The 21,387-nt window shown below is 42.8% G+C and overlaps 2 protein-coding genes across 2 annotated transcripts in view; one reads left to right on the top strand and one right to left on the bottom strand.

The window, feature by feature from the left end:
• Positions 1-7,707, top strand: ddx18 (DEAD (Asp-Glu-Ala-Asp) box polypeptide 18). Its single transcript, XM_069662926.1, has 14 exons — positions 1-139; positions 606-791; positions 887-1,123; positions 2,195-2,330; positions 2,813-2,913; positions 3,024-3,223; positions 3,349-3,463; positions 3,640-3,779; positions 3,874-4,035; positions 4,777-4,929; positions 5,082-5,195; positions 5,324-5,380; positions 5,490-5,667; positions 6,861-7,707. Exons 1-14 carry the CDS (start codon positions 34-36, stop codon positions 7,001-7,003), a joined length of 2,028 nt encoding a protein of 675 aa, XP_069519027.1. The 5' UTR covers positions 1-33; the 3' UTR covers positions 7,004-7,707.
• LOC138592222 (glycerol kinase-like) overlaps positions 7,349-21,387 on the bottom strand; it is a 21,964-nt gene continuing 7,925 nt past the window's right edge. Inside the window, exons 5-20 of the mRNA XM_069662927.1 lie at positions 19,515-19,594; positions 19,277-19,414; positions 18,993-19,102; positions 18,289-18,355; positions 16,367-16,402; positions 16,018-16,085; positions 14,685-14,727; positions 14,516-14,596; positions 14,288-14,366; positions 14,045-14,141; positions 13,812-13,896; positions 13,377-13,497; positions 11,199-11,342; positions 10,965-11,051; positions 10,744-10,818; positions 7,349-9,141 (exon numbers count right to left, since the gene is read on the bottom strand). Coding sequence (XP_069519028.1) covers positions 10,745-10,818; positions 10,965-11,051; positions 11,199-11,342; positions 13,377-13,497; positions 13,812-13,896; positions 14,045-14,141; positions 14,288-14,366; positions 14,516-14,596; positions 14,685-14,727; positions 16,018-16,085; positions 16,367-16,402; positions 18,289-18,355; positions 18,993-19,102; positions 19,277-19,414; positions 19,515-19,594 — 1,310 coding nt within the window. The 3' untranslated portion in view covers positions 7,349-9,141; position 10,744. The remainder of the gene's footprint in view (positions 9,142-10,743; positions 10,819-10,964; positions 11,052-11,198; positions 11,343-13,376; positions 13,498-13,811; positions 13,897-14,044; positions 14,142-14,287; positions 14,367-14,515; positions 14,597-14,684; positions 14,728-16,017; positions 16,086-16,366; positions 16,403-18,288; positions 18,356-18,992; positions 19,103-19,276; positions 19,415-19,514; positions 19,595-21,387) is intronic.

A 21,387-nucleotide genomic window follows, 5' to 3' on the forward strand; every position in this document is an offset into this window, starting at 1 on the left:
CACACATACACACGTGTGCCGTCCGCTGTTACCATGGCGGACCTACAGATGAAGCTTCTTCGGAAGAGAATCCAGAAAAGAAATGACAAGAACAAAGAGCGAAAACTTCTTAAGACACAAACAGAAGAGGAGGAGACAGGTATGTGATGAAAATCAGTATAAAACCTAGTTGTTGTTTCTTGTATTTCTGAAGCGGTCATGAACGTAACATGCTAAGCTAGCTACGTTAGCTTCTCACGACATGAGTTTTAATCAGGAACTCTGATTGAATGTTAAATAATATGTATATATATTACGGTTAGCTAATCATAATTGTAACGTAAGATTAGTATATATTGTTGCCTCTAGTTTGTCACGGATTATTGTGCTTTACAAGGTAGCTTAGTAAACATTTAGCTGGCTAGCACTGTAGCACATTCAAATGCATAAAGTTCTCCTTTGAGCTGTTACTGAGCATTAGAAACCCAAAAGTATTGACTTTAAACCGACTGGTATTATCATAAACAAACATTGTGAACTACTACGATACATAATCAGGAATGACTTGCATTACTTGAAGTTATCACCATGTCACGTGTGATAATGTACTGTATTGTGATTGACAGTAAACTCAAACGGGCTGAAAGAGGAAAGCTGTGGGGACCTAGACACTACTGCTAAGACAGACAGTGAGCCCAAGAAAAAACAGAAGAAGCAGGCAGCGGTACCAGTGGAGGAGACCGCACCAGAGGAGAGTCCTCTGAAAAAGAAGAAGAAAAAAAGGAAACTCACTGATACCGCTGAACCACCAGGTAACACCTAGAAGTACCTTCAAATCTTTTGTGATTATCTACTGCTCTTAGGTATTTTTGTGATGGCTAACTAACATGTCACATCCTCATTTCAGCTGAAAAGAAGACCAAAACAGTAGAAGAAGAGGAAGAGGGAGCATCAATAGCAGATGAAGATGGAGACGGAGAAATGTCAACAGACAAACCAGAACAAGCTCCGGATGATGATGATGACGAAGAAGGGGAGGGAGAGGAGGAGGACGACGATGAGGAGGAAGAAGAGGGGGAAGACAAAACTGAAGAGGGAGATGATGAAGACGAAGATCAACCTGAATTGCCATCTGGCCTGACAGGTACTAAAGAAATGCACGATTAGTGGTAACTGCAGACTTTGTGGGATCTTTTTCAATGTTATTTCTTGGGAGGATATCTGTTAACTTAATGCAGTAGATATTGAGGGGCATGGAGCATCTCAATGTTCCTCTCCTATCTCAAATTTTTAGTTATATCAGACTTTCACTAAGGCTTTGTACACACATATTCGAATAGCTTGAATAATAGCTTGCCTCCTGCAAATGTTGGCAGTACTAACTTTTGTGATGTTGAATGTAACTGTTCGACAGCAGCACCTGTAAGAGGTTGTTCAGTTCACTGTTGCAGCGAAGGCTGGTGCCGTTTCTTTTCTCTCAGGAAATGGTCACATGATGGGAGCATCAGGAAAGGGCCAGCTGTGACTGATAAGATTTAATCAAGAAATTTATCATCATGTCAGACCCGTCGATTACAACCGCTTTCATTCTGTTTTCTCTTGATGTGCACGCCGGTTTCAAAGAGTCAGAAAACCATGGTTACCAACAGACCAAGTATTTAGCTGATGTGACGCTCTTACCCTAACAGCGTTTTATTTTTTCGCCAAGCCGTTATGTGCTGTTTAAAACAGACAGCGTCATTTTATAGTCTGTCCTGATAAGTCATGACAACAATAAGAAAATGTTGTAGTAGCTACAGGCTAAAAGTGAGTAGGATTACACAGGATGAGAAAACAGAAAAGCAGATCACTGCAGCACTCTGACTTTTTGTTCTGCTGCTTCATACATAGGCCTACACCAGGAACGCTGCTATTAGTTTCTTTAATCTGAATCTGTTAACTCCTTATTGTTCGTCAACATGCATACACATTTGTTTATAGTTGAGCAGTGTTGCCTTTAAGTGTTGCCCTTTCAGTGTCTCCATCATGAACCGGGTGTCAGCTAAGGCATACAGAGAGACTTGTGGTCGTCTTTGGGAGGGTTAACAGTGATTCTCCTGACAGGACAAACTGCAAGGACATGCTAAATCAACATTTTGTCTTTACCTGCTGTTGCCTAAAGCTCCACCTTAGCATTTAGCAATGCACTGATCATTACCCGTTCACTGTTTTTCAGGAGCGTTTGAGGACACGTCCTTTGCCTCCCTTGCTGAGATGGTGAGTGAACACACGCTGAAAGCCGTGAAGGAGATGGGATTTGAACACATGACTGAGATCCAGCACAAAAGCATTCGACCCCTGCTGGAGGGAAGGTATGTTTCCGATCCTCCCGACTGCTCTGAGATGCTCAGAAAAAAAGCAAGATTATTTTTTCAACCAGAATCAAGGTTTTTACCGTGAGCCGAATTATGAGCACCACTCCAAAACCAACAGACCCTTTGGCCAGACTTTGATTGGCCTTTGGGGACTGGAGCTACGCTGCTGCTAAACTTGCTCATGAGCTGACTTACTTCCCCCAACTGGTTAAATTATATAGTTCAACAACAGCAGCATGATTTGAAACATTAATGAGATTAATAAGGAGACAGCTGCAAATGTCTCGCATGCAATTAAAAGCCAGTGCTCCTGGAAAACTCTTGTAAACAGCATGTGTATAGGTAAAACTTGAGACTTGTGTAGGCTAACAAAGGAGTTTGATGTGTTGCTGAACTGGAGACAAAAATCCTCCATTGAAACCAACAGAATTCTGGTTCGGTGCAGCCTTCAACACTTTGTTTGCTTTGTTACTCTGCAGGGATGTTCTGGCTGCAGCCAAGACAGGAAGTGGTAAAACGCTGGCCTTCCTCATCCCGTCTATAGAGCTCATCTACAAACTCAAGTTCATGCCCAGGAACGGTAATGTTTCTTTTAATTCATCCTTTCTACCCAACGCTTTCAGTCTTTTCTTTTAGCCAATCTAACAAACTTTAAAAGTCTTTAAACTTATCCCCTCCTCTTCCTCTCAGGCACTGGCGTAGTGATCCTCTCGCCCACACGTGAGTTGGCCATGCAGACTTACGGCGTGATGAAGGAGCTGATGGTCCACCACGTTCACACCTTCGGTCTGATCATGGGAGGCAGCAACCGCTCGGCTGAGGCCCAAAGACTCGCCAATGGTGTCAACATCCTGGTGGCCACACCTGGCCGTCTGCTGGATCACCTTCAGGTAATCGGGGAGGGAGTTTATGGCACACATTACTGCAAAACATCTTGATTTATCTATGTTTTCCCATGATGTAAACGTTTTATTACTAAGATACAAAAATTAATAAAGTATTTTTGTGCTTTCAGAACACTCCTGGTTTCATGTACAAGAACATGCAGTGTTTGATTATTGACGAGGCTGATCGTATCCTGGAGGTGGGCTTCGAGGAGGAGCTGAAGCAGATCATCAAACTGCTGCCCAGTACGTATCTGTTGCTACCAAGCTGCGTCCTCTTGGACTGACTTATTATTATTTTGGGTTATTGAGTTACATTATCTTTTATCTTAGGTTGTACAGATTCCAGCATTTGAAAATACTCAGACATTACAGTCTCCGTTTCTCACCGACTGATGTGTTTTATCCTCTGTCGTCTCCAGAAAAGAGACAGACGATGCTGTTTTCAGCCACTCAGACCCGTAAGGTGGAGGACTTGGCTCGCATCTCCCTGAAGAAGGAGCCTCTGTATGTCGGTGTGGATGACAACAAAGACAACGCCACTGTGGACGGCCTGGAGCAGGTCCGTGTCATTTCTGTTCAATCAGTCTCATACTGAATGTGGACTGGCTTGGAAAGGATCTTTATGATCTAAAGTGTACTGTCTTGTGTTTCAGGGTTATGTGGTGTGTCCGTCAGAGAAGCGCTTCTTGCTGCTCTTCACCTTCCTGAAGAAGAACCGAAAGAAGAAGTTGATGGTCTTCTTCTCCTCCTGCATGTCGGTGAAATTTCACTATGAGCTGCTCAACTACATCGACCTGCCTGTCATGGCCATCCACGTAAGAAGACTCACTTACAACCTAGCATTATTAAAGAGGAATTTCTGGTATTTTAATACCTGGGCCAAATATTTCATTTGTAGACGTCTTGATGACTAAAAGATGCATAACGTTTTAGAATTGCATCAAAGTACATCCACTAAAAGTGCTTGATTCATTGTCTCTATGTCTGACAACTTTACGAAAAGAATCACTACAGAAAATGACCATTTTGTTAACGAGTAAGATGCTTTTCTTAACCAGAAACAGCCGTTGGATTGCTTTCTTCAAAGCAACCAGACTCAACTGACTTAAACGCAGATTTAACCTCTGACAACACATGAATTGCAGGTCTACAGCTGCCTTACTTGTTGATGTTTTTTAGTGTAATTGTGTGTTAAACAAATATTGTGTTGGATCCTCACTCACCATTTGAATCACAAACACTGAATAATATCACCAACAAAACAACTGATCAAGGATGTAACTCCTGTGCTCTGTGCTGTTAAAATGACTGTTTTGTCAATGGAGTCTGGTGGCTTTGAAGAGAGCGATGTAACCTCTGTTTCTGGTTTAAAAGGATCTTGCCTCGACAGACAGGTCCATCCCTACAAGGATCCTTTCTGTTGTTATATAGATATGAGGCCAGGTTTAAAAATACAGGATTTTCTGTTTAGGTGCTTCGTGAAATTCGGAGGCCACGGCCTCGTCCACAAAGTTCACAGTTGTGAAATAAAAATATTTTTATCATTTGGTTTGCAGGGCAAACAGAAGCAGACCAAACGTACCACCACGTTCTTCCAGTTCTGTAACGCTGACTCCGGCATCCTGCTGTGTACTGACGTGGCAGCTCGAGGGCTCGACATCCCCGAGGTGGACTGGATCGTCCAGTACGACCCCCCCGATGACCCCAAGGTATCAACTTCAAACAACGCATAACAATTCAAAACATGAACATCTATTATCTCCATATTTCCTAAGTCTCAGTGTGTTTGCTGATGAAGACTTGATGCTTGGTGCTGCTTGATCACTTGAGTTGGGCTTTAAGCTGTTCTTTGTGTCCACAGGAGTACATCCACAGGGTGGGCAGAACAGCCAGAGGCATCAATGGCAGAGGACACGCGCTCCTCATCCTCCGACCAGAGGAGCTCGGCTTCCTCCGCTTCCTGAAACAGGCCAAGGTGAACATCCCAAACTCTGCTGGTGGAATTTATACACCGAGTTGGTCTTTATAGCACATGATATCCACATAAGCTTTTTTACATGGGTTTGGCCTCTATTAACAAGGCCCCTGCTTTATGTTTACCAGGTCCCATTGAGCGAGTTTGAATTTTCCTGGACTAAAATCTCTGATATCCAGTCCCAGGTAAGAAATAATATCTCAACTTTGTGATACTTAATTGATGTGAATCCGTCTGCGTGTCTTTAAATGATCTGTAAATGTTGTGTGTAATCACCTCCTCCTTGTTCGTCAGCTGGAGAAGCTGATTGAGAAGAACTACTATCTCCACAAGTCAGCCCAGGAGGCCTACAAGTCCTACGTGAGGGCTTACGACTCCCACTCGCTCAAACAGATCTACAGCGTCAACACCCTCAACCTCCCCATGGTGGCGCTGTCTTTTGGCTTCAAAGTTCCTCCATATGTTGATCTGAGTATCCTTTGCTGTGAATCTACAGAACGTTTGATTAATGAGTTCAACTTAAATATTGCATTTATGACTTTTGTTGTTTGTAAGTTCTTGGTTATCTCTAACTCTTTTTAGTGGAAGGGTTAGGGTTAGGGGATTAACTTGAAAAAGAAACAAGCTGAGCTAAAGTAGAGATTTATATATTTACCATGATGCTGCTATATAAGCTTTTTAACCTGTTTTTTTAACCAGGTATGTTTGTTTTAAGGAGGAAGATACCTTTTAGAATCATTTGGCTCCAAGTGAAATCCATGTGAAGGAAAATGATTGAAGGAAAGTTAACCTCAAAACAAGCTGAACACAGAGCAACAAGCTAACGTTGGCAGTTCTGACTTCCTGTAATCACCAAGGACGTCTAAAAATATTAGTTTTAATTATTGAAACTTTAATTTAAAGAAAATATTCAGCCTGAAAATATGTGTTATATATTTTGGACACGTTGTTGAGCAGCAGTACGCCCCTTCCATCTATACAATGTTCATTTTGGCAGCTATTATAGATTCAGTCTTAGTCTTCAGGCGGAAATGTTTATTACTTTTTATCACATTTTAGTCATTTTTACCCTTCATAGTTTTAGTTGACGAAAACTTCAAATATTTGAGTCCAGTTGTAGTTAAAAAGGCATTACTTTTAGTCAAAATGTTTTCATCACCGCCTCTCATGTAACTGAAGTAGACAGCCGACGATCGTTCCTTTTTGTGCGTGTGTCAGATGACGCTTCAAACGCCCCTTCTTCTGTGAGCGCGCTCAGAGCCTGAAGTAGAAAGTTCATAACCACCTTCGTGACACCTGTTTTCTCCTACCGGGTTGTCCAGTTAAAGGAATGAATTGCTTTTACTTTGACAGACAGATAAGACGCACAGTGGGGGATAATGTGCATTTTAAATGTCCGACAGCCCACTGCTAACATTTTAGTCCCGCCTCGTCTCGCTAACGAAAACAAAACATTCAGAGAATTACTCATTAGTGCAACATTTGAGTTTTTTTAAAGCCTCTAAAAACTATAGACGACAATTACAGACTAAAGACAGAAACATGATTTTGGGACGGGGGGTGAAAACAGTCTTGAGCCCCGTTATTTGTGTTCCTCATTTCACACAGAAGGGTCTAGAGACGTATGAATAAAACCTTGTTTCCCTTAACCGAACTTCTCTCCAGACGTCCACAGCAGTAAAGGAGGGAAGCTGCAGAAACGAGGAGGCGGAGGCGGTTTTGGGTACCAGAAGTCCAACGTGCACAAATCCAAAATCTTTAAGCACGTCAACAAAGGAAGGGGCGACAAGAGGCAGTTCTCCCGCTGAAGCCCTTTCAACATAACACCGGACTGATTCCTCTTCTGTGTATTTAAGGACCTGCCCTTTTTATCACATGAACTTGAAAAGGACAGAGTGCTCGTCCCTCAGACATAATTCAGATCCAGTTATGCTCCTATGAGATGGGTAAATGTATTCTGTAAATGTAAACAAACATTGTGGATGTTTTAATAGGTCGCTGTCGACTTCCTGATTAACAAAAATGCTCGATTTTCTATCAATTCCTTCTTTCACCTGCAGGTATATTAAATCTCTATTGACTTTCAGTACATGAAGTTTGCTTCTTTCTTATTAGTAATGTAACACAAAGCAATTTAAGTAAGTTATATGCACTCTTCTTTATTACACAAGTCAGGTTTCAACACATTACAGCATCTTTACATTCCTGCAGAGCTCGAGCTCTCTTGCTAAACATCTCGTTAAAGAAAAAAAACTGACTTGCAGAAGGATCTTTATGTACATTAAACTTTGAAATCTGTCACCAGAAATTAAACGGTAACCAGATGTTCGCTTTTATCATGAAAAATTTAAAAACGTTAAATTTTACAAAATGTAACTTAATCTTAAGGTTTCATCATTCTGTATTAAAGTGACCTTCAAGATTTTCCTTAGTGGCTATACAACGGCTCGGATCCTGAATGTTTGTGCATACAAGTGAGCGACTTGTGTCTATTTGTTAGTGATTAAAATTAAAGAGAACCTCTGGTCATTTTAAACCTGGGACCTTTTTTTCTTAAACACATTTTGGAGCCTTTAGGCTGTGTATAAAAACGTATGCGACTGCTTCAGCTGGCTGCAGTGTAATCTTTTAGTCCAAATGCACACAATCCAGTTTGTCTACTTGCAACTGCTTGTTTTTGCCACCGACAGGCTCAGATTGTTCGTCTAAGTGTCTGTCAGCGTTACAAAAAGGATCACTAAAGATAAAGACACTTTGTTGTGACCAGAAACAGCTGTATCATTGCAATCTTCAGAGCCACCAGACTCCATTGGCAAAAACTGTCATTCTACGTTGCACATCATTGGAGTTTTTTATCTGCTGCTGCCTCGATCTGTTTGTTTTTGTGCTACATAATTATATCTCATAGGGAAACTAACCAATGAAGCCAAACAATATCCAAAATAACTAACCGATCGAGGCAGGGGTAGACCAGCAACTCCTGCTTTCTGTAAGGTAAAATTACTGTTTTTCCCAATGGAGTTTGGTGCTGTTGAAGAGAAGCGATGAAACTGCTATTTCTGATGTAATAGTGATAATCTTATATTAACTAACAGGTGTGTCTCTGTGGGGATGCTTTCTTTAACGATGTCAGACACTTAGATTTACAATCAGTGGCAAAAACAAGAAGTTTTAGTGAATGAACTTTGACTGAAGCATTCGTCAATTAGACCCCGAAATATGCAAAAACTTTAAAAACATCCCTTTCTAAAAACATTCTGGTTAAAAACACTCCTCCCTCTACAAAAAAAACATGCATGGCTCCCATATCCATCCTCTCCGTACACAGGATAAATTATAAAGTGCTGTTGAGAGCCTGCAAAGTGTCCGCTTCATGTCAGCTCTGAATCCGGATGGAACAATTGTCAAAACATTCTTCTTTTCCCCTCAAACCGAAAGACTTGAAGCTCATTAAAAAGATCCAGTAGTTGATTATTTTGACCCAAATGTTTCGGTCTGACTCCTCCTCCTTTCATCCAGGAACAACCCCGACTTTAAAAAGGTCGTACGCTGAGTACCGATTTCAAGAAGTCCAGTTTAGGACCACCAGCACTGTAGAGTAGAACAGCGCAGTGTCTCCTTCTGTTACAGTGATGAGGTACAATAGTGCGACTCTGTCCTTCAGACTTTCTCTAAGCTTTACTGTACAAAAAGGCAAATTCATAGTTCAGAACAGGAAGACAAAAATAGATCCACAGCTGTTAGAAAGGCTCTTCATTCCAGCTCGCACTTGAAGTTGAAGATTTCAGTCATGTCACAGTTGTGCGGTATTACTGCTAACAGGCTACACATGACTGCATGTCACCTCATGCAGCCGTCACGTCCTTTACACACTGCGAGCACATTTCCTCTTCTAGTCTTGCTCCATCACAGGCGTTCGTGTTCCCTTCCGGTTACTGCTGGTGATCTGTGAAGGGAGACAAGATAACTTAATAAAGACTGTACAGGAGTTTGTTTGTTCTTCTGACTGAAAACAAAGTCTGGAGGCAAAACAGTTTGCCTCCAGACTTCAAACAGTTTAATGACATGGTTTGGAACTAAACGTGTAAACCCACTGGGGCTGCTGCTCTGTCACTACATAAAAAAACCAACATAAAGCAGCTGAGCTAATGACAGAGCAGCGGCCTGTTTTAGTCAGCAGGAACAAGATAAAAACAGAAACATGCAAATAAAAGGTCTGGACCGACACAGCATTGATTCATTTGACTTTAAAGTCCCAACAACTGATTGGATAGAGGCTCCTTTAAAGTAATAATCTTGTAGTTTTTCACGTAAATAAATGTCTGTTAAGTCTCTATCGCCAAATGAGGTAACACAATGGTGACTGAGCCTATGGCCCACTCATGAAAGCCTTTGCATTTGCAGTATTACAGACTGGGTGTCTGTGGCAACTCAAGCGGAAAAAATCACAAGCGGCGCCCAGTTAGTGACGCATTTTCCATCAGCCAGCAGTGGTTGGTCTGCAAGAGAGGGTAGGCGGAGCTAAGCGGCTGCTTTTCCGCTCTCTGCAAATGTTGCGAGTAAACAGTAATCTACTATGGCTGAACAAACAAAGAAAAGATGGATGACTACAGATACAACTTCAACAAGAAGTGAAAATCCAAAGAAACAGAAACAAACTCGACGCTCAGATGAAGCAAACAGTCTAAAAAGGAAAGCGACCGTCAGCCAGGAAAATCAAGAGTTACAACCGGAGCCGACCGTGGACGTCACACATGCAGCACTGTCTGGATATCTGGGAAGTGTGCTCCCGCAATTTCTGTTTATCGCCATAGGTGCCGCCAAAGAGAACAAGAAGAGAGATCTTCGAGATTACAACTTTAACCCTGGGCAAAAAAATGGGAATCTAAATTTTCTGTAAATGAAGTCTGGTAACTTTGAAGATGGCGACGTAACTAACAAAAGGTCTATGTTGGTAAGGATCCTTTCTGTAACAATGTCAGACAATAGTATCCAGTAAAACACAGGACTTGCTGGTCTACCTGTGCGGTGACCAGTTAGGTGTGTAATTAGCCTCTCTTACAAGCTTGTGCGGTTAATTTACACCTCACACGACTTTTGCTTTAACAACGTCGGAATGTAAAAACACACTCGTGTGGCTTTAAGCCGGCGTTGCTTGGTTCAGTGTAAAATGGCAGAGACGCTGTTGCGGAATCGCGATATAGAAAGGTCTAATGTGAGACTTTAGTGGTTTAAATGGTTTGTTTTGTGGCTTTCTGCTGAAGCAATCTGCTATAGCCTTTTACTTATACTTATTAATAGTGAAATATGTTTAAATGCGCAGAGCTTCCCTTTAAAATGCCCAGATATCAAACTTAGAGATGAAAGATGCTGTTTGAGTCTTTTCTGTATCTTAAATAAAAGTCTGTGTCGGTCAAACCCTTCACCTCTCTGTGTTAGAAATAGTAGAAATGTGACCATGCCACAGTCAACCCCGTCACAACCTGAACATGTTAGTGTTACAACACTTCAAACTGTAGCACTTTGCATGCAGCAGTAAACGTCGGACCTTAGGGGTCTGCTCTGGAGGGGGGAGGGGTGTTAGGGACCCCCCAGGGGGCGCCGTTCATCTTCTTTCCTAAACCTGTCGTCAGTGAAGAAGAAGGAGAGCATCCAACACAGATTACAGTCAGACTCCTGCACAGGTTCAGCACTCAGGGTTCAGGAAACATTCTGCCATTAAACAACTAGTTAATTAAGTCACAGTTTAAAATGAAGATTTAAATGTACCGTTGGCATTGCAGCAAGGCTCAGTGGTCTCCCAGTTCATGGCTTTCTGCACGGCTTTCTTCCAGCGAGCAAAACGGAACTCGCTCTCTGTGAGGAGGACGGACGGACGGACAGACAGACAGACAGACAGACAGACAGACAGACAGACAGACAGACAGACAGACAGACGGGTCAGGTAAGTTTGAGGTTCCTCTAATACAAAGTGCAACACTGACTACCTCCAGGTCTTCTTACCGTCAGAGTTGATCTGAGGTTCGAATTCCTCATTTGTGACGTGTGGAAGGTGGCCGGCACTCAGGCTCCACACGTCCACCCCCTCTGCTGACCCCGCTGCCATGGCTGCACCCAGAGCTGTGGTCTCCGCCATGGTGGGTCGAACTGAAACAACATCAGACAGACGCACACAAGAGGAAAAAAACATTTTAAAAAGTTACAAACAATCTCTCCTATCAACTAAACCCCGATCCAGTTGTTGGATGCAGTGGCAGCAGGCTGAGCAAGTTAGTCTGGACCTCCCTGCCCAGCAACGCTTTCCAGGCCAGATGAAGTACATAATCCCTCCACTCATTTCAGGGTCTACCCTGAGGTCTCACCTGAAGACCATTGTGTCGAAACGTTGTGATCAGCCTATTAAACTTTTGGTGACATTGAGCTAGTGTGGAGGCTTTTCTTTTACTTTGTACCCTGAGGTTTTCCCACAGTTGAATGTGCACAAAAACTTCCAACAAGAGGAAACTCAGGAAGAATCCTGATCAGCCTGAACCACCTCAGCTGGCTCCTTTTGATGCGAACTGGCAGCTGCTCTACTTTGAACTACCTCCAGATTTCTGACGTACTTCTCTGAGGTACGTCTACATAAACTTTTTTGTTACGTTTATGCCCCTGGTCCACGTTCCTCCAGTGTTTTAGAGGCCCTCTAAAAGAGAGTAGAAATGCTGCGACCCTGTTTAAGTGTGTAAGATCACAGAGAAGAGTTCGTAAAAGATGCTTGTCTGGACTGAGATTTTGTTTTAAAACACCATTTTTAAAGGAAATATTCCCAAAGGCAAATGTTTTTATGTGACAGATAATCAGGATGGATGCTGTTTATGTATTTCCACTTGGCAGGCGAGTGTTAAAAGCAGCAGCTCTGACCTGGTATTCACTGGTATGGATGAAGTTGGACTTTGAAATGTCAACTGAGTTTCTTTTGACGTTTAAAAGACGTAAAGTTTGTGCGTCCACAGTAATGTACACACCGGTAAGGTCAGGTCGAGGTTTGTGTGTTTTTTTGTAAGTGGGACAAAAGTCAGGAGAGCCGACGGGGTCTGAAGTCCAGGTTCAGACTCGAGTCACTGATTTCAACAAAACATAGATCCAAAGTTGTGGCACGAGTGTTCAGTGTTCTACATAAGAAGTACACCACCACATTAAGCACTGCACTACTGTAACACTGTCAGAATAATACGCAAAATTCAAAGTCTAAATCGACGCAGCAGAACCAGACATATAATATTCTTTTATTCCTGACAGTCTCCTTCGTGGTGCCTACATTACCCATAAGTTGTCTGGCTTCCACTTCCTTCGGTTTTCGTTTAGTCGGATTTAAATCGCTCTGTTTGCTTAATATTTGCTTTTATTCAAGGGAATTTCACAAAGACAACATAAAAATTATGGAAAGGAATCGTGTCCTGGCGTTAGCAGCAGCTCTACACCTGGAAATTGTTCCCTCGAAAGACTAAAGGATTAGCTTCTCCTCCGCCATTGTTGTTGACAAAGTTAATAACGGAAGTCCCGCCCCTTATTGATTTTGATTGGTCGGTGAGGGAGAAGTGACATTGTCGAACGCAGCAGTGTTCCAAAAGTTAAACTATTTTCAACAGAAAGCGCTGTGAGAGCAACGACAAAAACCAGCTGACGCCGGCGTTTTGGCGCTGAGGACGCTGAACTGCATTGGTTTGTATAGAAAATAGGTGCAGCCAGTGCAAAAAGCGCCGTTAGTGGTCGCAGGCCCTGATGCAACTCATGCATCGACAGCTCAGTCGGAGATTCTGTTGTTTTACGCAAGAAGAAGCCTCGAAAGTCGAGCCCAAAGAAGAAATGACTAGCAGAGTTTTCCAGAAGCACTGCCTTATGTAAAAAGACTAAATAAGACAAAGTACAAACCAGGGTGTTCAGTGAAGATGAACAGATTCTGATATTTTGGTTTTATTCGTGTTTTTAAGTCACAAAGACTCAAATTTTACATTTAACATGGACGCACGCTTGTTTCAGCCTTTTGTTTTATCTGAATTAACTGCACTTTGGCATACCTCTCTGCATAAACAGTGGTGTATGTACAGTATATCAAATAAGTGATAAATACATGTTTATGTATCATGTGGGCATGTTTAAGTGTATGAGTACATATGTGTGTTATGAGAGTCCTCTTACCTACGGGCATACAGAGGATGTCAGCCTGCAGCTGCATCAGTAACCTGTTGGACGTCATGCCTCCGTCCACCTGCAGCTGAGTCAGCGGGATGCCGCTGTCCAGGTTCATCGCATCCAAGATCTGATGCACACGATGTGACAATTAATGACAAAGCAACTTACAATTTACACACCTTAACCAAACTCCAAAGCACTTAATGGAGTTGGCGAGTGCAGATAAGCTGACCCCAAAAATACTGGAATTATCCCTTCAGGAGCAGAACATCAACAAACGTGTGCTATCAGTTGTCACACATGGCTCTTTTCTTGTGCTCTTTAGGACAGCTGCTGTTGTTGTCCCATGTCTCACTCAATCACCCCCTCCCAAAAGCAAGAAGAAGAAACCCAGCAGGAAACCACAGTAGAGAGAAGAGGCAGGGAGGAAACTCTGCTCACCTCTCGGGTCTGAAAGCAGACGGCCTCCAGGGCAGCAAACGCCAAGTGGTTCCTGTTTGTGAACTGAGTGAGCCCACAGATGATGCTGCAAAACAAAGAGGAAACTAATGTAATATATAACCTGCATCCGAGGCGAAGGAAACAATCAAACAAACATCCCATTGTTACGACAGATATGTCTCATTCAGGGTCAAAGTACAGTTGAGACGTGTTTGAACAGCTGACTGTCTCACCCTCTTGCACTCGGCTCCCAGTAGGGGGCATAGAGTCCGGAGAAAGCCGGCACAAAGTAACAGCCATAAGACGAGCCTGCTGCAGCTGCTAGAGTCTCTGGAATAAGACAGGAAGGAGGGAGTTGTTACTCACACATTGCAACAGACAGAAATTGCCAGTGTGTTATTTTTGCTTATTGTGATGTCACTTTTATTTTGTCCTTGCTGCAAATATGTTTAGGTACGATGCTACAGTGTGCGTACCGATCTCCGAGGAGGACTTCACAATCCCCATGTTGTCCTTCAGCCACCGTACCACTGCCCCCGCGATGGCCACTGAACCCTGAGAGGACGAGAGAAAAAACATCAGGCCTGAATCACATCAGAGCAGCAGGCAGGTAGAAACGAAACAGCAGGAGTGGAGGTGTATTTCTTCATTTTGGAACAGAGACTGGGGTAAAATGAGGAGGACTAATGGCAGCTTTCACACACCTCCAGTGCAAAGCAGGCCGGCTCGTCTTTCCCCATTTTGTAGGCGACTGTGGTCAGCAGGCCGTGCTCCGACATCACAGGCTGATAGAAACAAAAGGAACAACGTCACATGAAGAGACAACAGAAGAGAAGAAGCGATTTAAAATGTCCCATGTTATATTTTTCTTACCTTGGTCCCTGTATTTCTGAGCAGGAAGCAACCGGTCCCATACCTTTATCAGAGGAAGGGGGAAAGAGAGCGATAGATCCCGAATCAATATAAAATGAGAGCCTTAAAACTTACGACACGCTCCATCAAAATACTTTTAAATTAGAGGTTTGTTTAGACACGTGGCAACTTGAAAATAAATATGATGCTTGTTTGAGCCACATTTTTTACTCTCAGGATTTCGTCTAGTGTAGCTCTGACTACATCTTCCCCTGTTTTAGTTCAACACTAAACTCCTTTATCATCCTTCATGAGTCTCACCTGTTTTCCAAAAGGACATTAAAACACTTCCAGATGACGTTGTGTCACAGTAGTTTTTACTATCTTTAAACTGGATGAGGGATTCATCTCCTTCTGAGCTACCAAAGAGAGTCCAGCTTTTAACACTAAACTGCTTTATTCAAGGTTTTAATTACCAGGTCTCAATGTTTTGGAAAAGAGGAGACGGATGACTAGGCTCTGGGTTAAAACCACTTGAACAATGAAAACTAAGGCCCCGTCTCCACATAGCGCCTTTTTCTGAGCGTCAGCGTCTGTTTTCAATTGTTCCCAATGAGGACAGAGCGTATGGGGCCGCCTAGAGCGCCTTGCTTGTGCGGCCGCTCCGAGCGCTTTGAGTGGAAAATCTCAGATCGTGTCCGGCAGATCGGCCGGACACCAAATGTTGCAGTAAGTGTTGTGCTTTTATCTACGTGTTGTAAGCTTGTTGTTAGCTGTGTAGTAAGTCAAACTTATTGTTGTCATAGAAACAAAACCTGTGATCCCTCACCGCACAGGCGCTTCATACCAGCGCTCTCCTGCCAGAAAAAGGCGCTAAGTGGACACGAGACCTAAGGGGTCATTTTAAGACTCGGTTCGTAAAGATGGCCGCCTGCCCTGCTGTTGCACCTCCATTGCTCCGTGTTCAATAAATGGGCGGAGTTAAACAAAAGTGCAGAAATTTAGCTTACATTAAGTTTGAGTCTTCACGACCTGATTCGATTTGTCGGCCTTAATGGGGAGGCCCTCTTTATTGTTTTAAAAGACTTGTTATAGTATACATACAAACATGCACGCAGCGTCATCTAGCGAGCCCTGAAACTCCTGCATAGCTGTAAAACTGTCTTTCATTTTATGGGATGTTTGCACCTCAGCTGGCATCTTGTTTCAGCAACACAGCTGCAGAATGCTAAAGGATGTTAGACGCAGAACTGATCCACAGCTTAAGCAGCACAGTGAGGAGCAAACACTTCTGCAGGACAGTTTTTCTTCCTCTAGTAAAAAAGAACAATAAGAAAAAGTGTGGACGGCTTACGTGTTTTTGGCCTGGCCTTCTTTTAAGCACAACTGACCAACCAGAGCTGCAGACTGGTCCCCAAGACACTGAAGGGGAAAAGGTTGCAGTTAGTTAATGTATGCATTAACACAAACATAAATATACTGAAAGAAACACAAGACTCAGAAGTAGATATTAAATGACGAGGGGTGGTTGGCATAAAATAAATTCGACTTTTGCTGTGTGCAACTGTCTAAAGATCACAACATATCTGTGATGAACTAAAACGGGCCCTCCTAAGTATCATAAGGCTCTAGTGGTAAAGCTGTCACATGTAACATACACCATGCTGTGAAGACACAGTTACATAACACACACACGTCCTTACCCCTGAGATTGGAACTCCTGCGAGAGAGGTGGACTTCTGTTCAGGAGACAGAAACACACAAACACGTGTTTAGAGTTTATATAAAGGGTCTGCAGAGTGACACCGGCTGTTTGTTGTGTCACTGCTCAATCCAAGTCTTTACAAAACACACAGCAGACGGGATGAACGCTTTTGGCCTCAGCAGTAAGTCTTAACTTCAACTCAACTTTATGTATGTAGTAACTTCCATACAGATATGCAACCCTGTGTGCGTCACATAGCAAAATAACACAAATAATAAACAATAAATACACTTCTGTAAGACCGAGAATTTAACTCTTAACGGTGTGATTCTGGCTCTTGTAGTCCTGAATCTTCTTCTAGGTGCTTAATGTCACACACCTCGACAAGATGTTTCGCTGTTGTAGAGAATCAAACCGTCTGTTGTGTAGCTGGTAAATTCCTGCCTGTAGCTCAGAATGCAATAACCCAATATAACAATAACATGTATGTCAGTATGATGCATTTATTACATTTTAATGTCCGAGTGATCTACAAATTAGGATTTTGTTTCTTAAACACAAATAATCAAATGTTGGCTCTTTGACATGACTGAGTACTGTGACTGTTATACAACCGGTGCTCATTTCAAGCTTAATGCAATAAATACTACTTGAACAGGACATGAGTCAAGGCTGAGCATTTCTATTACCTTATAAAGAGGTGATTATTATTGAAGTAATCACCTTTACAGCTTTAACATCTTTGACCTATGCCAGTTAAACACCAGCACTGCATTAAGTGTTTTAACTTGTGACTGTAGTTGACGGTATCGGACAGCTTCAATGTAAGATGAAATTAAAATGTGCCGTTGCAAACATCAGAGCTGAAACAGCCACTGAGCCGTTCTCCTTCATCCTCAGCACATCTCTCTGTCGTATAACTTTTTTTAATTGTCAGAGAGTTTGTTCGGTTTGAGAGAAATATTTCTTCCTAAATGGACGAGCTACCGTTTTAATCAACCTGAGTACTCTGATGTAAAAGCAAAACTTGACCCATTGAAAGGATGTAAACATAAAAAGCCCACATGTAGACGCCCTCTGCACTGCAGGGCAAGGTGCACGTTGCATAAAACAAGTTTAACAAGCGAGACCGTGTCATGGTTTACAGATAAGATACGAGCATGACAAACAAACATCTCAGACGCGGTGTGTTTCTGAGTATCCACAACGACACACGGGAGAGGCGTCACTGCAGGCCATGATGACTGTTTTATATCAATATTATTCAACCAGCTGTGATGTTACGAAACAACTCAGGGTCTTATCAGGCCGTTTATCACAGTGAGAAAAGGAGTTTCATTTTACTCTGAAAAGTGTCATTGAATCCAAAACGCACAAAGAGTAATACGCTCTCTAAAAATGTGAACACATACAGCAGTTATCTCTAATAAGACATTAAAAGGTCGAACCTTTCATTACGCACACGTCATGCAGCGCTTAAATGGAAGTAGAAGTCATTGTCGTTTTCTAGCTGCTAGCTGAAGCTATCTGCTGAAGCAAGTGCAAAACTGTTTGTACCAATTACCCTAAATATGTCAAATTAAGGCCCAGCTTTAAAATGACCTGAACGTCCCTTTAATGTGGCAAAAGTCAAAGAAAAATAAAGTTTGAGCTGTAAATGTTTTACGACCTCACAATCAGCTGTTCTGATGAATTTCACACACACTGGATCTCATCAGGTTTTATGGCCATTACAGTGATTATGATATGTAATGAGACCATTCACCATATTATTTTATGATTGTATAGTTTAACCTTCACCTACACAGACTGACATAATCTCTTCAGTATGTCACTCAGGTCAGGTCCTATCTGCTCGATCTCAAAACACAAACAGTATCGCTGAAACATTGAACACACTCTGTGCATTTCTGAGCTCACCATGAAGCCGTAGATTTCGGAGGAGCTTCTGACTTTGGGGAGGATTTCCATCGGGACGTCAAAGTACCTACAAGCAGCACAACAGCAATCAGTCTGGTGCAGGAATTAGCAGCTACATGACAGAACGGACAGGAAAAGGAAGTGTGTTTGAATTGATCAGTTGGATTTCTATTCAAAGTACACAACAACTTTAAGTCCCAAATGTTCCTACGGCTTATCATTTCTGCGTTTGCACAGTGGCCTAAAGACCTGTGATTAGGCAAATCGGTTCACTAAAGTATGAAACATCAGTGTTTTGCAAGACCATATGACAACAATGACGCCATATGAAGGGACGCCTCAACATTGCAGGTCGCTGTTTCCAATTCCCACCTAGATTTTGTTCCTCAACATAATTGCTCTGTAGGGCCTGGACTTAGTCGCCAGTCCATCTGTTATCTGCTTTCTTCTGCAACTATTACTTGTTAAAACAAATTGTCCAAAAAATGTCATATGTGATCGCAGCTCCAGGTTATATAGACATTATAATCAGGATTCGGACGGTGATCTGAACTACATCTGGAGAGGAAGAGGGACTCATTTGTTCAAAGTGCAGTGTGCACCCCGGGGTGTTTTCTTGTATTCCCCATGAAACCCACAGTGAAATGCTTGAGGCCTGTATGTTGTTTCCAAGCTCATCAATCCGCTTGTATGTGTTTGTTTACCTGCAGAGTTCAGGGTCCCAGTCCATGGTGTGAATGTTGAAGAGCATGGTGCGACTGGCGTTTGAGACGTCTGTACAGTGGACCCCCCCGTTCCTGCCACCTGTGAGACACTGAGGAAAAATAACACCAGACTAAGTGAGCGTGCAGTAGACATGCAGTAAATAAAGGGGGTCTTTCTCTAGATTCAGTGAACCTGTGGTATAGGAAACTTTTTCTTAACCTTTAATCTCAGCTCCATCTGACTCTTGGCCTGTGCACACTCGCAGACTTTGAGCAGCTCTTACCCAGATGATCCAGGAGTCCACCGTGCCGAACATGGCGCGCTCACTGAGCACCGCCTGTCGCACTTCTTCCACGTTGTCGAGCAGCCAACGCAGCTTCACCGCACTGAAGTAGGTGCTGATGGGAAGGCCTGTCTTGTGCTGGAGAGAGAGAGAACATATGCTTTCTCTTACAAACGAGGTTTGTGAATGAGTGTAAAATCTAAAAACAGAAGAAGGATTTCGTGTCCATGTTTCTCACCTTGAGGTGGTTCTTGTTCTTGCCCGGAGCTTTGTTGATGAGCCTCTCCACTGTGGACTGTGTTCGCAGGTCCAGCCAAACTACAGACGAAACAGGGGACAGCTAACACATAAGACCCCATTTATAACTGGTATCAACATACGTCCTGAGTGATTGGATCACAAGTGGACAGCCTTAAGTACAGGTGTGAACACACCCAGGACAGATTGGGATCTGATCACTCAGAGACGTGTATGCACGTGTCCTGGCCCGTCTGTGTGACTTGAGTCCAGTCAAAACATGATTAAATTTGGGGGGAAATTTCGTTTTAACCGAGACGAAGTGAAAAATCTGTTGTTCTTCAGGCCACCAGTGCAGCAGTCTCCACCCTCACTCATCCATCCCAAAATATGCTGCAGAGGATTTTCGGCTGAGTTTGACATTCAGCATGTACAGTCCATGAAATGCAGCAGGGTGTCTACAGAGGCTGCGTCTGCTTGCACGCAATGCATCCTTGTGCGTGTAGGGACTGTCAGTGAGGCTTTGCAAGCAGGTGAAGTCAGCTTAGCTTAGTTTAGGGTTAGACCCTGACCCTAACTGACCCTCTAACCGTTAGAAGGTCAGTAGTCAGTCAGGCACGCTCAATTGAGGAATTATTGCATCAATTGAGTAAATGTACCATCAACACTGATTGGACATCCACATAAACATGCAGGGAAAATTCCCTTGAAGGCATTCTTCACGCCATTTCAGAATTGCCTTAAAGAGCATGACAACATACATAAAGCAACTTCTACCTGCAACCTCCCGCGACATTGTGCATGGATATATCAGTTGCAAGAATTTCAGTCAAGACGAGTGACTTGATTCCTCTCAGAATGCATTATTTATACACGTTTTGTGGTTTATAGAGGGGAAATTACACTTAAAAAACAAAGAGTAGAGAAAAATCTGAAGAACTAAAACATCTTTTAGTGTAGCAGCTGTTATTCTTCATAGTTTCTATCACATTAATCATTTATTGACGCCTGAGATTTACACATTAATAATTACAACACATAAAACATGTAATTTTAGACTTAGTTTACACCTGAAGCAAATTAAATCAGCGTCTAATGAACAGTTTTCTTATAAAAGTTCTTTTTTCTCCACACTTGGTGGCTTCACACTGCAAACCCGGATATTCCCGCCTGAACTACTGCGCACACCAACGAGACGACCACCCACCCCCGACACATCACTCACATTCCATCAGAATAGCAGCCAATGGGGCAGGGAAACCCGCCTTTCACGCTCAACCTAAAGGCCTTAGCAGGGGGGTGAGAATGAAGGTCTCTCTGTGCTGGTAATATTAGCACACACATCAGGGCTGCAGTGGGCGGTGGCTGCATGTGCTCAACTCCTACACTGAATCACAGCCACATGGGATGGTGGGTGGAGGGGCAGTGACAGGAATGACATGGGACACTACTATCTGATGCAACCTAGTCATGCACTGTGCTGTTTCCAAGATGACACAATCGTCTGCTTTCTCAGTTAAAGATGTTACTAAGAAGTGTGGAACCTTATGAGTGATACTTCACATGATGTCTGAGCAAAGGGAATCATTACTAAACACTCTTAATTCTGGGATATTTAAACCTTATATTTTTATATATTTTGGGTCAAAGTGAGTAAGGGGCACATAAAATTTTCGAATTACCCCGGCCGCGAAACAGGCTGTAATGGCTGCAACATGACCATCCAGGGCAAATGTGCCTAATTCAATTAAGTCCACTAAAAGTTCTTTATTTTTGCCACTGACTTTTATTTTGTGTTTGACAACATAACAGAAAGGATCCCTACAGAAGTAGAGCTTTAAGTTAAAGAGAAAGATCCTCTGATCAAACCCCTT

The sequence above is a fragment of the Semicossyphus pulcher genome, unplaced genomic scaffold, assembly GCF_022749685.1.
Source record: "Semicossyphus pulcher isolate SPU_LCO1_2020_fin unplaced genomic scaffold, fSemPul1.0.p SCAF_15, whole genome shotgun sequence".
In the NCBI taxonomy this organism is placed as follows: Eukaryota; Metazoa; Chordata; class Actinopteri; order Labriformes; family Labridae; genus Semicossyphus; species Semicossyphus pulcher.

What these genes read in the sequence shown, in the direction of transcription:
- ddx18 (XM_069662926.1), top strand. Translation starts at nt 34, where the DNA reads ATGGCGGACCTACAGATGAAGCTTCTTCGGAAGAGAATCCAGAAAAGA. An exon ending in ATTGCCATCTGGCCTGACAG is followed by an intron (nt 1,124 to 2,194) that starts GTACTAAAGAAA and finishes ACTGTTTTTCAG; the next exon opens with GAGCGTTTGAGGACACGTCC. An exon ending in TCTCTGATATCCAGTCCCAG is followed by an intron (nt 5,381 to 5,489) that starts GTAAGAAATAAT and finishes CTTGTTCGTCAG; the next exon opens with CTGGAGAAGCTGATTGAGAA.